Below are 25,979 nucleotides of genomic sequence, written 5' to 3'. Positions count from 1 at the left end.
CCCACTGCAGGGGGAAACGGTACAGGTACACCAAATGCTCATAACACTGTGACAGTCATATACGATCTAGCAGTAGTGACACAAAATGAATGTGGATTCTTCACAAAAAATGTGGAGCTAAAGAAAAGCTTTGTAGATGGGATGAGTGGAACATTTTCGATGTAATGTAAGAATACTGCATCATTTATGTTAAACAAAAATGATGATAATGACTGTTATAACAAGTTAGGTTGCAGCACGAAGTTGAAAGACTTTCGTCACCGTCAGCTTTGTTGTTTTATTGATGCTGTTTGAGATTATTTTTCCAGTTTTAGCCGCATCTGTAGACAATTGATTGCAGAGTGTAAACTTTGAAGTTAAAGAACTGATATCAGTTTTGTCGTAATTCGTGTACTAACTGCACAGTGCACGAACGCCTGTCATTGTTAGGGAAACGGTTTGGCAGATCTGGCCTATGACAGATATAATTTTGCTCGTGTAGATAGTTTCTGGGAGCACGAAAAGAGTCAAGTTCACGACAGGTCGCATTGCACATGAGAAAGCTCGTTTTTATCTGAGATAGTGTTATACATGCACTTGTAGTTTTATAAACCACACAAAGTCAGTAAGAGTACTTCACTACAATATTCCAAGTAACGTAAAATTGCATCTGTTAAAGGAATGGAACCTGCAGTCCCCTCCCCACCCCTACGCCCCAGAATGAAGGCACAGTGGTGATATAATACATCCTTCACTATCATTCGCCGTAATTTATACAGATACATGTAATGTAAGTACAGTTGTGCATATTCAGTACGTGACTATGCAACCTTGCAGTTCTCTACATTGATATGATTGTTTTACGTTAGTATGGTTGGAACGATCAGTCTAATAAGATCTGCACAGAAGAACCACTCGAGGAAAGCAAAGTTTTACTGAGGTGCTATTGTTCCCAAGGTGCAACATCCCATTTGGCTAAAGGGAAGAAGGACGGAACACTTCTCACTTTGAAAGCCTATTCTCTTCAGTAGAAAGTGAAGAAGAGTCGAGCTAACTTGCACATGCAAATGCACAGTTTAGCAAGATGAGAGGCGCGGCTTCTCTATATTCAGAAATACATGGTAAATAGTGGTGTGTATGATCTTTAATTCTATAGAAGTTTTCATACAGGGGGCAAAATAATAAAACGTACTGGTGTGTATGTAGATTGTTTCTCTGCGCTGAATAATACAGGCCTGATCTTAATTGGAATAATATACAGATATCAGTTTCTAGGCTAATGCTTTTCTCAGAAAGCTTATAATCTTTTACGACTGGTAGTATATATATATATATATATATATATATATATATATACATACATACTGTAATAAGCATAAAACACATACATTCATATACAGTATATATATATATATATATATATATATATATATATATATATATATATATATACTGTATATATATACTGTATATGAATGTATAAGTGTTTTATGCTTATTACAGTATATATATATATACAGTATATATATATATATATATATATATATATATATATATATATATATATATATATATATATATATATATATATATATACTGTAATAAGCATAAAACACTTATACATTCATATACAGTATATATATATATATATATATATATATATATATATATATATATGTCGAAGGTTTGACATCTGGCCCAGAATATCCACTGCAGCACCCTTGATGCTAATAGCCAACTTCACTGCCCTCTGCCCAACCATTTTGATCAGCAAGTACCTCAAATTGCACATGGCAAGCTTCCCAAGATACTTTGCAATCAAATGCCTGAGGTTTCTTTTTAACTGGACCCCCATTATAGCCATGCACTTCACTGGTTTGGGGCCTAAAAATTGGGGCATCATATTAAAGTCCAGGATTCAAAACCCCTGCATTCTGATTATTCAGCCCTGTAATGTTACCTTTACATGCTTGAGATTCGTCAAGATTCACCATACAATGTCCATTTCATATGCTCCCTGTACACTAATCTCGGGCTCAGTAGTGCAGTATTTCTCTACAGCATCAATTCTCTCACTAATTGTCTTCAAATGGCCGTCTACATCCTTCAACTGGACATCTGCATACTTCAACTGGTCGTCTACATGCTGTCTGCACTCCATCACTATTCCCTCACTAATCTTCAGCTGGTTCTCTACATGCTGTTTGCACTCCAAATTGCTTACCTTACACTTCTGCTGCTCTAGCTTGGCATCTACTTCCTCCTTAAACTGTAGCTGTTCTTCCTTCATTTCCCTCATTAATGCATCTAGCTGTCCTTGTATCCTCAGTTGTACTGTAATTCCCTCTGTTGCTCCTGTAATGCCTCAAGAAGCTGTTCATATCGTTCTTTCTGTTATTCACATTGTGCCTGTAGTTGTTCACTCTGTGCTTGCAATTGTTCTTTGATTTCTTTCTGTTCTTCATTTTGTTCCTCTAGTTGTGCACTCTGTGCTCGCAGTTGTTCTTTGAGTTCATTCTGTCCGTCATTCTGTGCTTGTATTTGTTCTCTGAGTTTTTTCTGACCATTCTGTGCTTGTAATAGCTTCATGATTGCTGCCAGGCATGCCTCCTCCTGCCCAGCTTGGCCTCTTGTCTGTACACCTTCTGCTTCCATGTCGAAGGTTTGACTCACTGCAGCACTTTTCTAATGATCCACACTCCTGACACCACTGTTATGTCCCTGTCCCACTGGCTTCAACAGCAGTAGTTAAGTATAGCAAGGACGTTGCCCATAGAGTTGTTCTTCTTATGGTCAGCCTTCCGTTGTACAACAAAATCAGCTCAGGCATTGTAAGTAAACACTGGCTTCTTAAGTTCATTGTCTTTATTTTCCAAATAATTGCATTTAATGTTTGTCAACTACCCTTCACTTTTTTCACAAGTTCTTGAGCTATACCATCAGCATTGACACTGCATTGACTGTAGCACCAGTCGAGCAGGGCAGTACTCCCGAGGTGGATGGAAAGCTGATGACAGGGAGTGCTGGAGCTCCCGTTTCATCAGCCCTCAGGACTAGTTCCTGACCATTCTCCTTTGCTGAACTTTTTCAGTGTCTCAGTTACACAGAGAGTAGGCCAGCATGCTCTCCAGTACAAATTTCTCTATCTATCTTCACCAAACTACATGCACAGTACACACTACACTTCCTATTCAAAATTAACCAAAAATGGCGTTGATTCACCCAGCCTCGGAGTCCCCAGGGGGGGGACCATAAATGCCCCCCGCCATCTGCCCCTCTCCCGGTGACGACTCGAGGTGCCTGGAACCACTGTCTGACTCTCTTCTTCTTCATTTCTGCAACATTCGCGGCCTTTCATCTAACTTTCGCTCTGTTGAGCACCACCTCTCCTCCTCTAAACCTCACCTTCTTTTTCTAACGGAGACTCAGCTGTCTGAGGCAACTGACAGCAAACCCTTTTCTGTATCCTCCTACTTTCTCTATACTCATTTCAAAGCCAAAGGTGGCTGTTGTGTATACATACGCAACGACTTATCTTGCTCTCGTGTTCCTGAACTTGATTCTTCTGAATTCTCCACTCTCTGGCTTCGGCTTTCCTGTCATTCTCTGACTAAATATATCTGTGCTGTTTACTTATCCCCTAATTCTACTGACCCCCCCCCCTTCTTCGACTATCTTACTTCTACGATGGAACACATTCTGTCCATTTCTCCTTTCTCTGAAATCTCCATTCTTGGAGATTTCAATGTTCACCACCACCTTTGGCTCTCCTCTCCTTTCACGGATCCACCTGGTGAACAAGCCTACATCTTTCTATCCTTAATGACCTAGAGCAGCTTGTACAGCACCCTACCCGTATCCCTGACCGCCTTGGAGAGAGCTCCAACATACTTGACCTCTTCCTCACAACTAATCCTTCTGCTTACTCTGTTAATCTTTTCTCTCCGTTGGGCTCCTCCGATCACAACCTTATTACCTTAACCTGTCCTATCGCTCCAGTACGGCCTGCGGACCCTCCAGGGAAACGTCGTCTCTGGCATTTTGGAGCTGCGGACTGGGAGGCCCTCAGGCAGTACTTCTTTGATTTTCCCTGGAATGATTATTGCTTCCATGGCCGTGAGCCATCTGAGTGTGCCTTGCGCATTACGGAGGTTATTCTCTCGGGCATGGAAGCATACATTCCTTTCTCATATCCTTTGACTAACGCAAGAAAGCCTTGGTTTAATCACGCTTGTTCTAATGCTGTCCGCAACAAGGAGAAGGCCTACAAAAGGTACCGGAGCCAACCCACCCCTGAATCACATAATCTTTACATTTCTGCCCGGAATCGTGCTAAGTCTGTTCTTCGCTCTACTAAAAATAATTTCATCCATACTAAATGCTCTCAACTCTCCAACTCGAATTCTTCTCGCTCCTTCTGGCACCTTGCCAAAAATCTTTCTAACAACTTTACCTCATCATCCTTCCCTCCTCTTTTCTACTCTGATGGTTCTGTAGCTGTTTCTTCTACTGATAAAGCAGATCTCTTCGTACAGACTTTCTCCTCCAATTCCACCTTAGACGATTCCGGTGCTGTTCCTCCATCACTTCCCCCCTCTGACTTCCTCATGGCTGACATTAAAATTTCTTCAGTTGATGTATTTTCTGCCATTACTGGCCTCAGTACTAACAAGGCATATGGGCCTGATGGAGTCCCTCCTGTTGTTCTCAAAAACTGTGCTTCTGTGCTTACACCCTGCCTAGGCAAACTATTTCGCCTTTGTCTGTCAACTTGTACCTTTCCTTCTTGCTGGAAGTTTGCTCTCATTCAGCCAGTCCCAAAGAAGGGTGACCACTCCCAACCCTCCAACTATCGTCCAATTGCTTTAACGTCCTGTATTTCAAAAGTTTTCGAGTCAATTCTTAATAAAAAATTTTAAGGCATCTTTCCTATCACAACCTTCTTTCCGATCGTCAGTATGGGTTCCGTCAGGGACGCTCCACTGGCGATCTTCTCACCTACCTTTCAGACTCTGGTCATCCTCCTTTCGGGACTTTGGCGAAAGCTTTGCCATTGCACTTGACATCTCAAAGGCTTTCGATCGAGTCTGGCATAAATCTTTAATTTCCAAACTGCCCTCCTACGGTTTCTATCCTTCTATCTGTGCCTTCATCGCTAGCTTCCTTTCTGGTCGTTCTATAGCCGCTGTCGTAGACGGCCATCGTTCTTCTCTAGATCTATCAACAGTGGTGTTCCTCAGGGCTCTGTCCTATCACCAACTCTCTTCCTTTTATTCATCAATGATCTTCTAAGCTGTACATCTAACCCTATCCACTCATACGCTGATGACTCCACCCTTCATCTTTCCATTCGGTTCCCCGCAACGCCCATCTCAACAGTTACTTCAGAAACAAGGGAAGAGGCTATGGCACACCTAATGTCTGACTTGGCTCATATCTCTGACTGGGGTAAAAATAATATGGTTGTCTTTAATGCATCTAAGACTCAGTTCTTACACCTATCAACCCGACAAAATCTTCCACAGGTATACCCACTAATGTTTAATAATATTCAGATTAATCCTGCATCATCCTTGAACATGCTTGGGGTTTCATTTACTCGGGACTTATCTTGGAAAGATCATATTACATCTCTTGTAAAATCTGCTTCCAAGAGATTGGGTGTGCTAAGCCGACTCGCTCTTTCTTTACCCCTGCACAATTGTTGGCTCTATACAGGGGTTTTATCCGCCCCTTTGTGGAGTACAACTCTCATGTGTGGGGAGGCTCCCCACATACAGCTCTTCTCAATAGGGTGAAGTCAAAGGCTTTTCGTCTCATTAACTCTCCTCCTCTTACTGACTCCCTTCAACCTCTGTCTCTTCGCCGCACTGTTGCATCTTTATCTCTTTTCTATCGCTACTTTAATGGTCACTGCTCCTCTGAACTGTCTGCTTGCATTCCTCCACCTCTACGACGGGCGCGTAGCACCCGTCTGGCAGCAAACTCTCATCCCTTTTCTGTCCAACTCTCTAATGCAAGAGTTAACCGTTACTCCCAGTCTTTCATTTATGCAACAGGTCAGCTCTGGAACTGTCTCCCTCTGTCTGTATTTCCTCCTGCCTATGATCTCCAGTCTTTCAAACGTAGTGTGTCCAGGCATCTCAAAATGATCGGATCTTGAATTTAGCTCTCTATTGTATTTTGTTTTTCTCTTGGAGGGAACTGTTACTGCGGGCTCATGGCCTTTGGTTCCTTCTTCCTCGCATAAAAAAAAAAAAAAAAAAAAAAACTGAGCTGAAACCTTTCTAATCCCTTCCCCATCCTTATATAGGTTTGCATTACTTTCGAAGCTTCTAGTATACTCTAGCACCTACAGTTACCAAATCAGGGACATCCAAAACATGCCAGAGTTTTCTTACACTGTATAACACTCTAAATTATTAAACATACAAACTAAGATAAAATTACATAATTTAATAAACAATCACATAAATAAAACATTATAGAGAAAAGAAGCACAAAAATTAATGTACAACTTACAAAATAACTCTGCTGATAATAGCAGGCTATCTGGCAACTCTGACACGTAACTGAAAATACGAGAAATACTGAGAACCTTCCAGTACTTCCTATCTAGCAAATCCCACTCCTCAACAATATATATATATATATATATATATATATATATAATCTGAATTTGCAGTTGATATTGTTTTGAACATCACTTCAACTAATTTTGATTACTCATTGCATAAACTAAATTATCTAAGTATTACCAAATTTATCTGTGTAGTCTACTGTATTGCTCCCCTAGTGCTTCCACAGAGCCCAGTGTCAGTTGACTAACCTTAACCTAACCCTGATATTACCAATGTGGGTGATTTTAACGTATATAATGAGGTTATCGCATTCTGCCAGGACAGACGATACTGGTCTAGAATGCATGTCGTTTGCAGAATCGTTTAATCTCACAAAGTTGGTAAAGCAACCAACCAGAATACCAGATAATCCTGACCATAATGCCTATTTCTTGAATTTGTTCCTGACAGATAATCCAGATCAATACAGGTTAGAATTGCTGTCACCACTTGGATCCTCCGACCACAATCTTATCAAAGCCTCATTAATTGGCTTCCCCAAACCTCTCCGTTCTGAACCTGTCAGGGTGACTCGATGACACTTTGATAGGGCAGACTGGGATGGATTCAGGAATAATTTTTCTGACATTTCATTGCAGTCTTTCTTCCCTAGTGATATCAATTCTACCCAGACCCACATTGATGACTTAATACAAGCTGGTATGGAATTGTTCACCCCAAGTTAGCAATTCAGTAAAAGATCAGACCCCCCAAAATGGTGTGATAGCAACTGCGCCAGAGCAACGGCCCAAAAGTCATTAGCATATAACTCTTACTTAAGATCAAAAACATCTGAATCACTCAGTTAATTTAAAACTGCTGGAAACCATGCAAAAGTAGTAATTAATCTCGCTTAATCAAACTTTCTTCACAGCCAAGCATCCAAACTACTAAACAGTCCTAATGACAATATATATTCTGGTCAACTCTCAGTTCTTTCAACAGTAGTTTAACAGGTCATTACCCATTACCCCACCAAATTCTTCAGATAGTAACATTACAAATGACCCGCGTGGGAATGCAAATATCCTTGGCAGTACATCTGCCGGAAATTCTATGTTAGAGGAAGTTAGCCAGTACGTCCCAGTACTAGAACTTGACTCTCCCGAAATTGCTCCACTTACACAGACTTGATACGTAAAATCCATCCTAGACAATTTACCAATCAACAAAGCTCCAGGCCCAGATCGAATTCCTCCAATTGTTTTGAAAATGTGCTCCCCGGAACTTGCTTCTGTTCTAGCTTTATTATTCAGACTGTGAATATGTAGTTCTTCATTCCTTGATTCTTGGAAAGAAGCCAATATCCACCCAATTGCGAAGAAAGGAAGTTCCTCTGACCCCCTCTGATTACAGACCAAAAGCTATCACGTCTTATTTTGGTAAAGTGTTTGAAATTGTAATGAATAAGCACATAGTAAAACATTTTGAAGCTAACAACATAATTGGTGACAGACTGTGTAGTTTTCTCCACGAAAGATCCATCATTGATATACTCAATCTCCTGACCCACACCATCCATCAATCGATTGACTACCATGGAGAAACTCATGCAGTATACCTTGATATTTCTAAAGCTTTTGACAGAGTGTGGCATCGTTCTCTGCTATCCAGATTCCCTTGCTGTGGACTAACGTCTTTTGTTCCTCTAATTTCCTCCTATCTCGTCGACAGAAAGATAAGAGTGAAAGTAAATGATGTGTATTCCTATTTCCACTCAGTTAATGCCATTGTGCCACAAGGATCAGTTCTGGCTCCAACCCTATTCCTAATTCATATTAATGACCTCTTATCTGTCACCCATAACCCCATTCACTCATATGCAGATGACTCAACACTTCACAGTTCATGCACACTAAAGTACCCATTCACAAAATTTAATATCTCTAACTCACAACTCTGTACAGCCATCTCCATAAATCAAGACTTATCTGGGATCACTGAATGGGGACAGAATAACCTTGTCTCAATGCCAATAAAACCAAATATATACAATCTGCTAATAGATATTGTCAGATTTCTATATTGCCATCAATGCTACCAATATTCCTATCTCCAAAAGTACTGAAATTCTCGGTTTCACTTAACAAAGCCCCCAGCTGGACCTCTCATGTCAGATCACTTGCTAAAATCGCCTAAAAGAAACTTGGATTATTGTACAGAGTTCGTAGCTTCTTCACTGACGAGCAGTTAGCTATAGTTTATAGAAGTCACGTGTGCTTTCAGCTGGAATATTCCACCCTCGTGGAATGGATGCGGAGAGGTTGCACTAACACAACTAGACAAAATTCAGAACAAAGCTGTTAGAATTATTAACAACCCTGCTATTACAAATAAACAAAGTTTCCCTACAGGAATGAAGGAATGTTGCCTCCACTGCATTATATTACAGGTAATTTTATGGCCTATGCTCAGACGGAGTTGCATCCAGTGTGCCACCTTTCCATACCTTCCTCCTCCCTACACGGGCATCTGGTAGCACTCATGACTAGAATGTCACACTGCCATATTGCAGAACTTCCGCCTATCAGAAACCTTTTATTCCCCAAACTGCATCTCTTTGGAACTCGATTCCCAAGAGTTGTTTCCCCCAAACATCAACCTACGGTTGTTCAAGTCTGTTACAGATATTTTGTGAATGGAGGACACCAATAATCTGATGTTTGAATTATCTTTTTTTATTCATTTGTTTTTCCTGCCTCTGTTGTTAGCACACACACACACACACACACACACACACACACACACACACACACACACACACAAAACGAGGCCAGGAACACCGATCCCTTAGGGTAGATTCCATTTCGTTTAAGTGACCTTGACCTTAGCTCCATGACCCTCGTGTTCGAACTTGACCTATAAATGGTTCATAGATACCAGCCAACAAAAAATATGATTAAAGGTCAATGCTTTGAAAAGTTAAACCTCGAACAGCCTAACAGACAGGCACACAGACAAGCATTACTATACACATCACCTAATCGCAAAAAGGACGATAACAAAAGCATGAAAATTCCGAAGTATAACATGATGAGATACTGCATCCTCGTGACTAACCTGGGTGCTTGGAGAGGGAGGCGGGCAGAGGGGCGTGGCAGGCACCCCACATAGCTCCCGCAGTACATTGAACAGTCGCTGGTCCTGCCGCCCGCCCACCACCACCACCCTGCAGACTCACCACATGTTAACACCCTCTGGACACCACCTATTACCACCCTCACAACACTACCACCCTCACAAGGATAATATCGGTTTTCAGCCCATAATCATTCCCGTCAATTTTATTATGTTCTTCACACTCATCTCTTCAAGTTCAACATTTTCCTTATACACTTCCGTCGCAAATTGGTTTTAAGGAAGATATAACAATATTTTGGTATCCCCACCCCCTTTCGACCCACCTAGGATGACTTGCTGGCTCAACAAAATTCGGTTCAAGCTGAGCTCGACGCCGCGCCGCCGCGAAGCGTGCCAATCACAGCTGCCATCAGATCACCTACAGCCAATCAGCATTTGCGCTGCTCCCCCCGCTACCTCCTGCTTTCATTTAAAAATCAAAGTGGATATGGCGATCCAGTGCAGCAGGTGTCCGTCTGTTCCCGGCCGCATTCTTCAAAGGTGTTTTGAAAACAACGATTCAAGCAATGAATTTCTTAGATCCCACGGTGCTTTGCCCCTGTCTGTTCAGTGTCCTTATCTGACGAGTACGGTAAGAAGACGTAAGGTTTGAAAAGTAGGTTACTTTCAATTTGGATTAAGTTGGGTTGGGTTAGGTTGGGTTGGGTTAGGTTAGGTTAGGTTTGGTTAGGGTAGGTTAGGTTAGGTTTGGTTAGGGTAGGTTAGGTTTGGTTAGGTTAGGTTAGGTTAGGTTAGGTTAAGTTAGGTTTTAGGTTGGGTTAGGTTAGGTTCGGTTAGGTTAGGATACCGTAGGTTTGAGCTTCGTATTTTACCTACGAAACCTAGGTTTTTCCGATGGATTTTGGTATGATTCATTCGACTATCAGCTTCATTTCACTCGGAAATGACCATTTGCTGTGTTTCTCCCCTCCGTAAAACCCCCGAGTCCCCAAAGATCCCCCATTATTGTAGGGGGAGGGGGGGGGGTCGTATATCAAAATCTGGTCATTTCCGACGGAAATGATTCTCAAAATCGAATGAATCACATCATAAACCATCAGAAAAACCTAGGTTTCGTGGGAAAAAGCAGTATGGGCTGAAAACCGATATTTACCCCTCACAACACTACACATCACCACCCTGCAAACACATTACACATTATCATCCTCACATTACCACACACCAACACCCTCACAACACCTCGCATCAACACCTTCATAACATAACACCACCACTCCGCACTACCATTCCCACATCACTCCACTTTCACAACACTGCTCCATCACTTTACCTCACCATTTCTTCTTAACTGCTTCATTTTCTCACCATTGTTTCGCTGGTTTATGACAACATTACCTCACTACTTGCCTATCGCTGTTTCACCACTCTATAACTCATTAGCTCATCGCTTTTGTCTTTCTACTCTGCCTCCTGACTCCATTTCCTAACCATTCCGCCGCACTGCATAAACATTCCATCTTACCAACTCACGGCTCCATCTCACTTTATCATTCCACCGCACTACATACTTATCACTGCTTCATCTCTGCTCCTCACTACATCTTCATCACTTCACCATTCCATCTCACTTCATCATTGTTCCATCTTCCCACTTCACCATGATCTCACCAAGTCCTCGCCATTCCATCCTCTCATCACTGCTTCACCCGTACTATTACTGTTTCAAACCTCTATCTCTCCAATTCCTCAGCACTCCATATCAGGTCCCTGAGCCCTCAACTCAGTACAGTCTTAGCCTCACCTGGGTAGTTGCTCCCTGAACAGAGTCCTCAGCACCCAGAAGTCCGGGGCTGCTTCCACCTTGTCCTCCACCACGTACACCTGTACGAGTGAACAGGTTAAACAAAAGTAACATCTAGTCTCATATAACTTCTTGTGAGGTGTAGGGGCTTGAGGGCAGGTAGTTACAGCATGTTATATGAAGATATAGGCTACTATGGTTTTAGTAACATGCTGCTGTTGCTGGACCACCATCGGATCTGCCACCACATATCACAACATATTTATAAACACTCTAAGTAAGTATGCCACTGTTGATTGGAATGATTTGTTGTTGTTGTTGTTGTTGCAACCCAAGACTCATTCCTGAACCCAATGGATTACAAGAAGCGAGCTCCCAGGCTTGTTTGTTAAGGTTATGTTAAAGGATTTTCTGTGTTATGATTGCGTAGTGCATGAGCTGAGTGTGTTGTGCTTTGGAGGGCTGCACTGTGGTGTGAGCATAGTTTGCGAGTTGTATTTTGTGTTGCAGCTTTAGAAGGGAAAGGTAATGGCCACATCCAAGTCTAGCTTAGTGCACCGGTGTTTCTCTGGATAGGGTAGTTTCTGTGGGGTGAATGTCTGGTGTCGGTTCGTGAAGGACGCCATTTTGGCTGGAGGTTTGAAGTGGCTGTGGTGGCTGTTTATGTATGTGTTGGTGACGTGTAGTGTTGAGTGGACGAGGAGTGATGTTACTAAAACACTTACTGTAGTGTTGGGCCGGTGTTGGTTTGTGCTTGGGGTACCTTACACACACAATATGTCTATAGTAAAGGCCAGGTTTATTATAATGATTTTCAGTGTTCTACTGTAGGTCCCGCGTGCCCCTTCCACCCAAAGATCATAGCTTGTGAACGCCCTTCTAGGTAACCAGTCCGATTCTGAATTTGCAATTTGCATACACAATAAGCCTATGTGATAAACTGAGAGGTATGGGGGTGAGGGAAGGATGTACTAAGAACCTTTAAAAAATGCTGATTAAAATCAAATGAAATGTCAGCAATAAATAAATAAGACTGGCAAGCAAACAAACCTGGAAAAATATAGACAAGCATGAAGCAAATAAATATAGATTAGCAGCAACAAAATAAGACTTGCAAGAATATGATTAAAGTGACAAGAAATAATAAAATATATAAGACTTCACTATACTACAGAAGTTAAGTGAGACGATGCAGTACTTGTGACTGGCATACCTGTGCGGAGGTGACGTCATAAAAGGCAGCGGCCATCTTGCCGTGCGACCACGAGATGCTCATGATTACCCTGGGTACGGCGCCCTCCAGGGAATGGCCATGGGATCCCGCCCCTTCCATACTCACGTCGTTGGCTGGGGTGTTGGATGTTTGGTGAGCATCGCCGGAGCTGGGAGGGAGGTGGGAAAATTATAAGCGTATTGGTAGAAAATATATTAAATATTTTGTGACCACAGATTCAAAACTTATATCTACCTGCCTACGGCTAGACCCCTAAGTCCCGGATGGGGATGTCCACCAAGTTCCTTCATGTCAACCCGTCTTCTATGCAACCAGGCTGATCTCCCTCCAACTCGCATCACCCTGATGCAAATACTTCTCCATCCGTCCCTCTCTCCACCTCTATCTCCTTCACAAGTTCTAAAAGTCATCCCCTCATTCTTCATTCTCTCCAGACGGCCAAACCATCTCATAGTACTTCTAACAGCTTAAGGGGCATCCATATCAACACCTTAACGCTCCCAAAATTCACCAGTTCTGTTTGTCTTTCCCTGTAACTCCACATGTTCCTTTCAGATAACTCATTTCCACTCCTCTTACCCTTGTGTCCAACCAGCAATGTCCAACCTTCAGTTTCATACGTTGGGGTGGGGATCACAATACTGTCGTGCAGAAACTTCTTTACTTCCATGATCACCTCTCTGTTCCTCATCATTGCTTTCACTGTACAGTACCTGCCACCTCCTTCGCCTGAACATTGCACCTTTTCTCGCACTTTATCCTCTGGACTCCCGCTCTTGCTTATCACAGCACCTGTATATTTGAAGGCACCCAAGATCCCCATTTCCTGATAATTGAGCCCCACAATGCACTCTGTGATTTCTTTCCTCTCGGACATGCTAAACATGCCAATTAATAATTTTTATATTTATACCTCGGGACATCCCGCCAGGATCATGTCATTTTCCTACTAATTATATGTGTGCTGTGTACCTATCCCCTAATTCTACGGACTATGAAAATTTCTTTGACTGTCTTACTTCTAAGATGGAACACATTCTGTATATTCTCCCTTCTCTGAAATCTCCATTCTAGATGATATTAGTGTTTACCACCACCTTTGGCCCTCCTGTCCATTCACTGGTCCACCTGATAAACAAATCTGCATCTTTTCTGTTCTTAATGACCTACAGTAGAGCAACTTGTACAGTACCCTATCCGTATCCCTGAATGCTTTGGAGAGAGTTTCAACATATTTGACCTTTTTGACCTTTTCCTTACAACTAATCCTCCTGCTTACGCTGTTAATCTTTCCTCTCCGTTGGGCTCCTCTGATCACAACCTTATCACCTTAACCTGTCCTATCACTTCAGTAAGGGATGTGGATCCAAACAAGAGGCGTCTGTGGCATTTTGAGGCTGCTGATTGGAAGACCTTCAGGCAGTACTTCTTTGATTTTCCCTGGGATGATTAATGCTTCCTTGGCCTAGAGCCATCTGCGTGCTTCTCGCGCATTACGGAGGTTATTCTCTCGGATATGGAGGCATGCATCCCCTTCTTGTATCCTTTGACTGATGCAAAAAAAAAAAAAAAAAAAAAAAAAATGGTTTAATCACATTTGTTCTAATGCTGTCCACAACAAGGAGAGGGCCTACAAAAGGTACCAGCACCAACCCACCCCTAAATATCATCTCTTATGTGTCTGTTCGGAATTGTTCTAAGTCTGTTCTTCGCTCTTCTAAGAATTTCATTCGTACTAATTGCACTGAATTCTCCTACTCAATATTATTCTTCCTGCTCCTTCTGATACCTCTTTAAAAACCTTTCTAACAGCTTTACTTCCTCTTCTTTCCCTCCTCTTTTCCGCTGTGATGACTCTGTAGCTTTTTCTTCTACTGAAAGGCAGAACTCTTTCCTCAGGCATTCTCTTCCATTTCCACCTCAGACGATTCCAGTGCTTTTCCTCCATTTCTTCCTCACCCTGGCTTCCTCATGACGACATTAAAATTTCTTAAGCTGACATGAATTTGTGCGCTCACTTGCTTCAATATTAGCAAGGCACACGGGTCCCTCCTTACATCCTTAAGAACTGTGCGTCTGCACCTACACCCTTTCCAGGTAAACTCTTTTGCCTTTGTCTGTCCACTAATACCTTCTTGCTGGGAGATTGCTGTCATTCACCCTATTCCGAAGAAAGGTGACCGTTCCCAGCCCTATGACTTTTGCCTAGTTACTTTAACATCCTGTGTTTCTAAAGCTTTTGGATCAATTCTTAACAAAAGAATTTTGAAGCACCTTTTCTATCTTAACCCTCTTTCCGATTGTCAGCATGGGAAGCTCCACTCGGGATCTTTTCACCTTCCGCTTAGACTCCTGGTCATCTTCCTTTCGGGACTTTGGGGAAAGTTTCGCCATTGCACTTCGCATCTCATGGCTTCCGATTGAGTCTGGCATAAATCATCTAAGTTCCAAGCTGTCCTCTTACAATTTCTATCCTTCTGTCTGTGCCTTCATCTCTAGCTTTCTTTCTGGTCTTTCCATAGTAGTTGCTGACGGCCACCGTTCTTCTCCTAAAGCAATCACCGTTGGTGTATGTACATCTCACGGTTCTGTCATATCACCAACTCTCCTCCGTTCATCAGTGACCTTCTAAGCTATACACCTAACCTAATCCACGCAAATGATGGTGACCCCACCCTTCACCTTTCCATTCGCTTTCCACAGCGTCCATCACAGCAGTTACTCTAACAAACACGGGATGAAGCTATGGCAAGCCTAATGTCTGACTTGGCTTATTTCTCTGTTTGGGGTGAAAGTAACGTTGTTTTTAATGCATCCAAAAAGCCAGTTCCTACTTCTTTCCACCTGCCAAAATCCACTACAGGGATATCCTTTAGTATTTAACAACATCCAACCCAATCCTGCATCATCTCTGAACACTTTGGGTTTCATTCTCACGGGATTTATCATGGAGGGATCATATTACCCCACCTTAAAAATTTACTTCCAAGAGATTAGGTGCCTTCTTTATCCCCGCCCAGCTGTTGACTCTAAACAGGGCTTTTATTCGCCCCTGTGTAATGTGCAACTCTTCTGTGTGGGGGAGTTACCCACATACAGCTCTTCTCAACAGGGTGGAGTCAAAGGATTTTCCTCTTATTACCTCTCCTCTTACTGACTCCCTTCGACCCCTGTCTTTTCGCCAGATTGCTGCGTCTTTATTTCTTTTCTATTGCTACTTTAATGGTCACTGCTCTTCTAAACTTTCTGCTTACATCTTTCCTCCATTACGGCGGGCACGTTGCACCCGTTTAACAGTAAACTCTCACCCCTTTTTTCGTCCAGCTCTTTAATGCAGGAGTTAACTGATACTCCCAGTCCTTCATGTATACAACAGGAACTATCTTTGTATTTCCCTCTGTCTGTGACCTCCAGTCTTTGAAACGCAATCCAGGCATATGGAAATAAGTGGACCTTGAATATAGCTTCCCCCCCCCCCTCTAGTGGGAACAGTCTTGTGGGCTTCTAGTCTCTGGTCCCTTCTTGTTAGTATAAAAAAGTAGCGTGGTACTGCATATATAACATAGGTTATGTCTGTTGGAATGAGTGTTTTCAGCTGCAGCATAAAGGACTGCAATCCCAAGTCGCACTAGAATAATGACCTGCAAAATGGCCAGCCAGGAAACCATTTACAAAGCTGGGTGGTAACCATATAACCAACCCATACGTGTTCCCTACATGTCAGCAAGTTGGTTGACGGAGGGTTAGTGCCACTTCCTGTAAAACAACTAACTCAAAGTCAAACGGCCACCCCTTACGGGATTATGATGTCTGGCAAGAGGTGATAGATAGAAAATGGCCAGCACCTACGGTGGCACTTTTACACTGGTGGCACCTTGGAACAATTACCTCAAGTTTTTCATCACATAAGTACAAGCTTATATTGTGCAGAAATATTAGTTAATGAGAAATATAAAACTGATCACGAGATTACTTTGGTCTATTCATTTCTTGCTAATGCATAATGACTACAACTGAAACGAGGCCTTCCCGACCAGTGCCAGGTAACCGAGATGATTCAGTATATGCATGAAAAGACTGAGCTATAAGGAACTCTGCAAACATTACACTTGCTCACTTGTCGTTAAAACTGAATTTCATACAGTGCAAATCGCTGATTCATAATCAAATGTACGTAACCCTGCAAAACATATCGCCAGCGGCTTTTCACAAACTTGAGGATTATTAAACTAGTATACCGTAAAATCTGCAGTTACTTAATGTACATGGAAGTGGATTCAGCTGTTTAATTGCAAGCGTGTACTTTGATTAAGTCCATCAAGTATTTTTATTTACATAATGTAGACCCTGATATTAGTTATTGTGGAAGGAGGAAAGTAAATCAGTGAGGGGAATTAAACTGTGTTGGTGGGGATGGGGTATAATGGGGAAGATATCAGAACTGGAAGAAACTGTGGGTCAGAAGAGCAGGGGTTCGTCTCACCTCCATCAGCAGATCCTTCCTTACTCTGTCAGGACTCCATATTATAATAATACAAATCATAAAGATATCATGATAGAAAGATATAGGAATTTACATTATCAAAATACAACTCATAATAGACAGGAACACCGGTCAAGATAGGTGTGGGAAAAGGAAATGAGCTTGCAAGATTTTAGTGAAAGAATACTAGAAGTGCACCGGAAACGCTATATACACACAGACATTCAGGCTTCTAGAAACTCCACACACGGCCATTACACGTGACACTAGCCTTCGTAGAGAAGGATGGAAGAGTTAGAGAATCAGAAAGGGGCTAGCCATAGAACCGAGAGGGTGTGGAGAGAAGAGGGGTCCGACGAGACTTAGCTAGTAAATTACGTTCCTGTGTAATACATACACTGCTCAAACTTTTCCTTGATGAAAATAAACTATGAACAGCACCCTATATCCATCTTTAACTTCTCCTGTCTTCGATTACACGATAACTAAAACCAAGTCTCAAGATTTACATATTATATGGTCAAGATACCACAACTCTTAACATGATTTAACCCTGCTCCTCTCTAAATATCTGTAAATTATTATTACGGCGAACTTAAGGCTATAAACTTCTTTATATGTTTAATAAAGAACCGTCTATCACAAGGAATGAAAGCAGTTAAAAACACCGTCGAGCTGCGTGGAGAGCTGTCACTGGGTGATCAGTGTCGAGGCATGCAAGCATGTTGGAACCATGGTGTAAAAAGAGATGGCGTACTCGCGCGCAGCCGGGCGGAGTCATTATGACGTCAGCTGGTGTCACAACTCGCCTGCCTGCTTTGAAATGCTTATCAGAGAATGATGTGTTGCTGCTTTATTGTCCATTTCTTCGGCGTTTAGAGTGGTTATGAAACTTCCAAGCAATGGAGATGGGTAGTAAATTGTTTCTGAACTTATATGAACCGTAGATTTCATGGATGCTCTTCCTACATTTTTGTATGAAACACCTAGCTATATAAAAGAGCCGCGTTATTCGTTTGTTTGTCCTTCAGTCACGCCCAAAACAAGGGTCAGAGACCCCCAGACCCATATATATTCTGAATCAGGTGACCCAAGGATGGTTTTAGGGGGGTCAAATTTCAGATCTGGGTCATTTGAGATCACCGATAGAGTGTTCGCCTTTTTGGCCTTGGCAACGCCGGGTACCCCTGCAGCCCAATTATTGGCATGGAGACTCACATGACCTCCAGTTTGGACATCGGCTATGTGAGGCTCACCTCTAAGGTCATTTGAGGTCACTGATCGAAGGTCTTTTTAGGTCACCGGTAATCCATGCTCGAACGACTGGATCCAGCAGCCCAATTTTTGGCATGGAGACTGACGTGACCTCCACTTACGACATAGTCTATGTGAGGTTGACCTCCGAGGTCATTTGAGGCCACTGGTCGGATGTCATTTGAGGTCACCTGTAATAGTAGGCAAGTGCGCACAAATACTGTGCGTTAGTCTGCGAAAGCTGAAATGCAAAGTTCCTGGACCTCTTATAATCCTTCTTCAAAAGCATAAGAAGTACATGGTCTTTCTGGAGTAGAAAGATTGAACCAGAACAAACAGGACTAGAGTGTTCGCCTTTTTGGCCCAGCAACGCCGGGTACCCTTGCTAGTAAAAGTATATAAACCAAAGAAGCTGTGATAGTTTAGTCCATTACTTAGACACCTACATTTTTTTTTTTTTTAATGTGTCCGACTCTGGGCATAGGCTTCACAGCCTGCTCCCAAGGCCCAGTAGTCCTCCTACATACCATACACCTCTACATGCCACCACTTCGGCGCTAACACCCACCGTCCATACTAAATACATGCTAGGGGTTTCATACAGGACTGGTGTATTGGTTTTAGCGGGGGTATTTTTACGACGTGTTGGCGGGTCTTCTTGCAGAACAGGAAAGTCTGATTTTTATGAAATTCAAATCCTTAAACTGTTCCCTGCCCCAGCGGGGATTTGATCCTGGGTCCGGTGGGACTGCAGGCCACCTCTCTACTGATTGAACCACCGCCTTCCCACATGATGAAGTACATACATAAGAACATTAAGAGAAGAGGATAACTCGAGGAGGATATGCGTATTCTGCTGCTGAAATATAACAGGTATATGGCATCAGGCAATAGATAGATAGATAGATTTATACAGTAGACGTCACCATCAGTAACATGAATATCATTTCCACTGTCTCTCATTATCTTAGTTTTTCTCGCTCTCTCTCCATATGTCTCATGCTTCCTCTGTCTTTTCCTCCCACTATCCCTTCTCTCTGTTTCCCTTTCCTTCCTGCTTTGCTATATTAATCTGTCTTTCAAACTCCCTCGAACTCCCTCCTGTCTCTCCCTTACTGTTTCCTTTCTCCATATCACCTTTACCATCTTACCCGTCTCTCCCTCACTCCCCTATCTCCATCTTTCCCTCCTTCTATCTCCTCCGTCTCTTCCTCACCCTGCTTTCTCATTGATTCCATCTCTCCATCACTTCCTCCCTCTGTTGCGCCCCTACTCCATAACCATCTTCACAATATCCCTCTCTCATTCTATCTCCTCCATCTATAACTCTTCATCAGCTTTGACATCTACTGACTGTATAATCTTGATGATTCCACTTTACTGCTTAAGATGCCTTTTCTAAAATGCTTGCGGCAGTGAATAAAGAAAGTTATCACCTCAAGTGGCAGATCGACGTGCCTGACTATATTTGTTAAAAACACAGACCATTTTTTTTTTTTTTTCCAGATCATACTCCTCGCTCTTTTGCTGCAGATGTGCCTATGAATTCAGAATATACCAAGCATATAACCAGAAAATACCAACCATCACAACATAAACTCTTCCCCACACACCATAACAGCATTTAACTAATACCACTTATCATCATAATACACAAGCGCTCGTAGGCCCTTCGGGCCCCTCGCACTTGCTGCTGCGGAGGGCTCTCGCGTTTATGTGCTGTTCTAGTGTAACGTTGTCACTTGGATTTTTTGCAGGTAACCAATTGATCGTGTTATTTGCAGCTTCGGGAATGGAACCTAAGTTGTCCGAACGCAAGTCCGAAATACTTTAGTTGTACCTGTGGGCAAAGGATTCTACGGAGATCCTATGTCGGGCGCCAGGAACGACGTTTTTTGGTCAAATTGTGATCGCTCATTAAATATTGTAAAAGTTTTTCAATCGCTATGGAACCAAGTTTTTTCACATCAGCGAATTTTTTGCTATTTCTGTGCCAATTTTGGTGCGATTTGAATGCGTAATTTCGGCTGCCCAAAACACACACACACACACACACACACACACACACACACACACACACACACACACACACACACACACACACACACACACACACACACAAAACGTTCTCGCTTGCCATCTGGTAGACGGGAGTTCGCGCCTCGCTCAGGTTGCGAAAAGTTTCGCTGACGAAGTGGGTGGTTACTGTCCCCCTTGAGCAAGGGGACGGGTGTGTGGGTGTGTGAAGGTCACAGCCTTGCCCTTAGATCGGACTATATGAGCTCTCAGCTCCCTTCCGGGAGGGTAAAATGCTGACGATCACGACCATCAAGTGATCCTGACCGACCCGGTGAATTACACACGGCTACTGCTATAGTATATTAGATAAGTTATTCCATAAATCATCACAGACTATAACTTATACTATACACCATAATAACAAACAACCCAAGCACACCGTCAAAATATGTAACTCATATCACACACCACCTCAACCTGTCCATCCTTGTTTTAATGCAGTATATGTAACTCACTTCACACACCATCACAACTAGTGTCACTCATATAACAGATACCTAGCAACGGCCAACGAGCCATCACAACAAACAACTCTTCTAATATACCACCACAGTTCATCTCTCTTGCTACACACCATCATAAGGTATAACTTGCATACACATACCATAGTAACGTGACTACCACATGCCATTACAACATAAGAATCTACCACATACAGCAACATACATCTATGTATCTGTATGTCTACATAATTTCCATTATTTAAAAAAAAAAAACAATTTAGTTCATAACTTATGATAAACCGAAAAATGAGGGACTTAATCTGTGATACAGACATAAGCAGTCAGAAGTGCATCATTTTTTTTTTCTGCTGTTGCAGTAATGACAGATCAAGTAATTTATGCTAAAGACTCCCTTAATATTTATTCCATATTTCCCTGTTATCGGTGTTGGTCTTTTCTTCCACCCAGATGAATCTGTTTCTGCCGGAATATTCGTCTTTTTGCACGTGTTATGAGCACCCAAAGACAGAACAACTGTTAGGCATATTTCAGGTAAAACAGAGAATTAATGATAGAAAACCGGATTGACCTAGCCTGACTGAAAGCCACCACTGAACTGAGGTAGGTCCCAGGACCCTGGAGTGGGGATCTGCTGACGTCATAAGCGCAGCTGTACCCACACCTTCTTTACAGCATGGTTGGTGGTTTTATAAAACAATACGAAACGATACGATGGATGGAAGGCCAGTCAGACTGTGCGGCTCAAGTCAAGGGTTTTACTAGAGTTTTGTACAATGACTGTGTGTGTGTGTTCTTACCTAATTGTATCTTTACAGGAATGACTGTGTGTGTGTGTGTGTGTGTGTGTGTGTGTGTGTGTGTGTGTGTGTGTGTGTGTGTGTGTGTGTGTGTGTGTGTGTGTGTGTGTGTGCGTGTGCGCGCGTGCGTGCGCGCGCGCGCGCTATAATTGAACTGTTGCAGTATTTCATAACGTACTGGACAGAAAGATGGTACTCAGCTTAAATACATTTTAATATTTTAGGATACAATCTGACTGTGTGTTATAAATGTCAGTGAACATCATACGCTTCTCGCACATCCCTAAAGAAATGCGAATCTTCAGTCTGGTGGTCTTTTTCATTATAATCATGCCGCTACCAAACGACTGTATTCAACTTAGAGGAGATCTTTTGCTGTGGAGTTAATTAACGTTATGACTACCTTCTTCAATGCAGTGTCTCCTAAGCCGAATACAAATGTCTGGTGGTAACAGGACTATGTAAAAAAAAAAAAAAAAAACGCACACACTATAATAAAGGGTTAAGGGTTCCCAAGAGGGGGGGACGCCGTACATTTGCAAACGCAAAGTAATATTATCCAAGCTTAGTTGCCTCACCTGAGAGAGTCTGAGGTGAGGGCCAAGGCGTCAGTGGATGGAGGTCTGGCCAGGTGAGTAAAGTGACCGCTGACTGTGGACACGGTGGCCTCTGATGACCGTCGTACGATGACCGGGCTGACGACTTGCTGTGCGGAGGAGTGGCTTGGTCTACTGCCCCCTACACCTCCAGGCCTAAGGGTATTGTCTTGTGGGAGGATGCCGGTGGAGGTGGAGGAGGTGGAGGAACTGGTGGAGAGTAGGTTGCGTTGGCCCCAAGGTTGCAGGAAGGATGGTGTTGATGCAGAAGTATTGAAGGTCCACCTCGAATGTGGTCGTCCAGAATCCCTTGAGGAGCTGAATACAAAAAGAAATTAAAGGTTAAAAAATGGTAAAAGTCAGATCCACTTCACATGCTTTGAGGTGTAGGGGCTCAATGCCAGGCTACTGCAGGATCGAAAATCTTCCATCCACCTCGTTGGTGATGAATATCCACAAGTCTGTCACTCCAACTGGGTACCTCTCAGTGCTAGACCACTATGTTTTGAAACACTGTTGTTAAAAGGATATGAAGTAAAAAACAGATAGTCAAGATACAATGAAGGGACGAAGATTTGATACACAGACATGATACAAAAACAATTGTTATCCATCCGCCTACGAACTCTGCTACTAAGTATGGAAAATGAACCAGTGAAACTGGTTGACAAGTTAAACTGTCAAAATGAGTATATCCTAACAAGATTTTACTAAATACTTGACTCAGTTAATTCTTTTACTCAAAGGCGTCCTCCTTAAGGTAAATATTATAGACTGGTGACAGCAAGAATGAAGTGAAACGCATGTGCAACAGTGATAGAATTAGTAAGATCTCGGCTCAGTGCACTTAAATGATCCCGTCTGGTGTCCCCACAGGTGTTATTTTTGTACTCGTATTGGAATATGTTAACACTGTTAAAAGGCTGACTTATTTTTTTACCTCATTCTTGCTAACTTCAGACGATTTTAACCAGCTTGGAAATGGTCCCTCGTAAAGAAGTGGTGAGACACTCTAAATTCTTATGGTAAAACGTGTGTGTTAAGCGGGTGCATAACAGATATAGTGGTCTTTGAGGTAAACTGCGATATATTGCTGATTTCGTGTGAACGGTGTGCAAGGGAGAGCATGCAGAGATTGTCAGTCGTGAAAGGATTTTTTTTTTCTTTTTTTGTCCGACTCCGGGCATAGGCTTCACAGCCTGCTCCCAAGGCCCAGTAGTCCTCCAACATACCATACACCTGTACATGTCACCACTTCGGCGCTAACTCCCACTGTCCATATGGAATACATGCTAGGGCTGTTTCATACGGGACTGGTGTATTGGTATTTGCGGGGGTATTTTTACGACATGCCGGCGGGTCCTCTGGTAGATAAGTAAAGTATGATTTTATGAAATTCAAATCCTTAAACTGTTCCCAGCCCCAGCGGGGATTTGAACCTGGGTCCGGTAGGACTGCAGGCCACCTCTTTACCGATTGATCTTGCTGAAATCTCGAATGTGTGGATGCCCTGTTATTTGGAGGACATGTTATGTGCTGCAGATGGGGGTGGAACTAGCTCTGTGGCTAGGGTAAAGAGTGGTTGTAGGAAGTAGCGCTAATGCGTCCCCTGACATTGATAGAACTCTTCCTCCGTGCTAAGGGATCTTTTTGTGCGGCATAAGATAGGAGTGCAATGTTGTATGGTGGTGAGACCTGGGCAGTAAAGGAAGAGGATATTCGTAGGCTCAGATGTACAGAAATGACGATGATTAGATGGATGTGAAGTGCGTCCTTGAATGCGGGGCCTGGCGGGCTAGTATTACGATGGAAGAGTTGAGAGGAAGGATGGAACATGAATGTACTGGTACTGCGTTGGGGAGTGACAGATTGAGATGGTTTGGGCATGTTAAGAGGATGAAGAATAACAATTGGATGCGGAGGGAGAGAAATATGAGCGTCGGGGGTATGGTTGCAGACCGAAATTGACCTGGAATGAAGTCATAGAGTATGACCTCAGGGATAAGGGACTCAATAGGGAGGCTACCAGAGATTGAGCAGCGTGGAGAGCCGCCATCAGGTGACCAAGGCCGATGCATGCAAGCCATGTTGGAACCTTTATAAACTGTGAGATACGACGATTATTGTTATCGTTATTATTAATTATTATTATTATTATTATTATTATTACTATTATTATTGCTGTTGTTTTTACTACTATTCCTACTACCCTACTACTACAGCTAATTATTATTATTATTATTATTATTTGAGGCCTGTGGGGCTAGGATTGCGACTGAAGAGTTGAGAGGAAGGATAGGACTGGAAAGTATTGGTTTTGTGATGAAGGGGGGTATATTAAGATGATCTGAGCATCTTGAGAGGATGGAAGATGACAGTTCGGTGTGGATGGTGGGAAGTGTGAACGTCGAGGGTAGGATTGCGAGATGCAGACCAAAAAAGACCTGGGACGAGGTCATAGAGTGTGACCTCAGGGGGAAAGGGACTGAATAAGGAAGCTGCCAGAGATCGAGCAGCATGGAGAGCCACAATTAGCTGACCATGGCCGATGCATGCAATTATGTTGAAGTATCCATAAATGATACGATATGATTTTTTTTTTTTTGGCGCATCATAGAAATTTGTATTTCTTATTATCATCATCATCATTTCACCTGTCATTCCTGGCCGCCCACTGTGCTGCTGAGAAGGCCGAGTGTGGCACCATCGTCACCAGATGTGCCAGTTGGTCCCCTCGCCCATGGTCCATGCTGGCACTGCTGGAGCCTCTGCGGGTGGATGTGCTCAGGATGCCTTGTGGTGAAGAGGAGGCTCTGTGGGAGAAGCTGTAGGACTTGTCACGACTCGGTGGAAAAGTGTTGTAAGCTGAAGTGGCATGATCAAGGGAAGCATGGATAGGAGTGGCGTGGGTGAGGGAATAGGTAGAAAGGACATTTGTAGGTGTACAGGCGGGGAGGACATGGGTTGGGGTATAAGTGGTGGGGACATGGGTAGGGGAAGCATAAGGACGTGGGAGATGAGTGGGGGTGGCGTAGGCAGGGGTTTCGCGAGTAAATGACTGGCTTTCTGGGGAAGTCCTACAAGGTGTGAAGGGGCGGTGGGCAGGTGCAGTGTGGGCAGTGGTGACTTCCACACCTTCACCGTTCCGCCTCTCCATCTCGCCAGTCTGCCAGTCTCACACCTCTGAAACGTGCAGAAATGTAAGTTATGCTTCGAGTCGAGAATTTAGAAAATTTGAATCACTAGTGAAGCAACAAGCGCCTTTGTTTGCCACACCTGTAAGCACACTTTCCTTGGCGCAGGCACCTCTTCTTTAGTGATCTCTACACATTACACCTCAATATCTTCTTTTTCTTGTTTTGTCCACTTAGACAAAGTTATAAAAATGGCTAAAACTCATAAAATGTGAAACTGAATGTTGTGTGCAGTAAAAATTTGACGGCAAGAGGGTGTACATTTCCTATCTATCTATCTATCTATCTATAGCCCGACGCCCTAATCCCGCAAAGGGCGGCCGCAGACAAAACGCCTCCAAGTCGCTGTCACCCACCATTTGACTACCCCCCCTCCTCCCTCATATACCTCTCAACT

At 42.9% G+C, this 25,979-nt stretch overlaps 1 protein-coding gene across 1 annotated transcript in view; it reads right to left on the bottom strand.

Moving 5' to 3' along the window:
- The window catches only part of LOC145413826 (uncharacterized), a 46,737-nt gene extending 21,192 nt beyond the window's left edge, over positions 1-25,545 (bottom strand). Inside the window, exons 1-7 of the mRNA XM_080283487.1 lie at positions 25,043-25,545; positions 22,371-22,706; positions 13,429-13,593; positions 12,695-12,863; positions 11,482-11,561; positions 9,660-9,768; positions 3,634-3,650 (exon numbers count right to left, since the gene is read on the bottom strand). Of these exons, the coding sequence (XP_080139613.1) occupies positions 3,634-3,650; positions 9,660-9,768; positions 11,482-11,561; positions 12,695-12,863; positions 13,429-13,593; positions 22,371-22,706; positions 25,043-25,545 (1,379 nt within the window). The remainder of the gene's footprint in view (positions 1-3,633; positions 3,651-9,659; positions 9,769-11,481; positions 11,562-12,694; positions 12,864-13,428; positions 13,594-22,370; positions 22,707-25,042) is intronic.
- Between the last annotated feature and the right edge of the window lie 434 nt (positions 25,546-25,979).

This window comes from Coenobita brevimanus, chromosome 97, assembly GCF_032717465.1.
Source record: "Coenobita brevimanus isolate Jiangsu-jjx chromosome 97, ASM3271746v2, whole genome shotgun sequence".
Taxonomy (NCBI): domain Eukaryota; kingdom Metazoa; phylum Arthropoda; class Malacostraca; order Decapoda; family Coenobitidae; genus Coenobita; species Coenobita brevimanus.
Note: the sequence above shows the minus strand (reverse complement) of the source record. Positions and strands in the feature narration are given on the sequence as shown.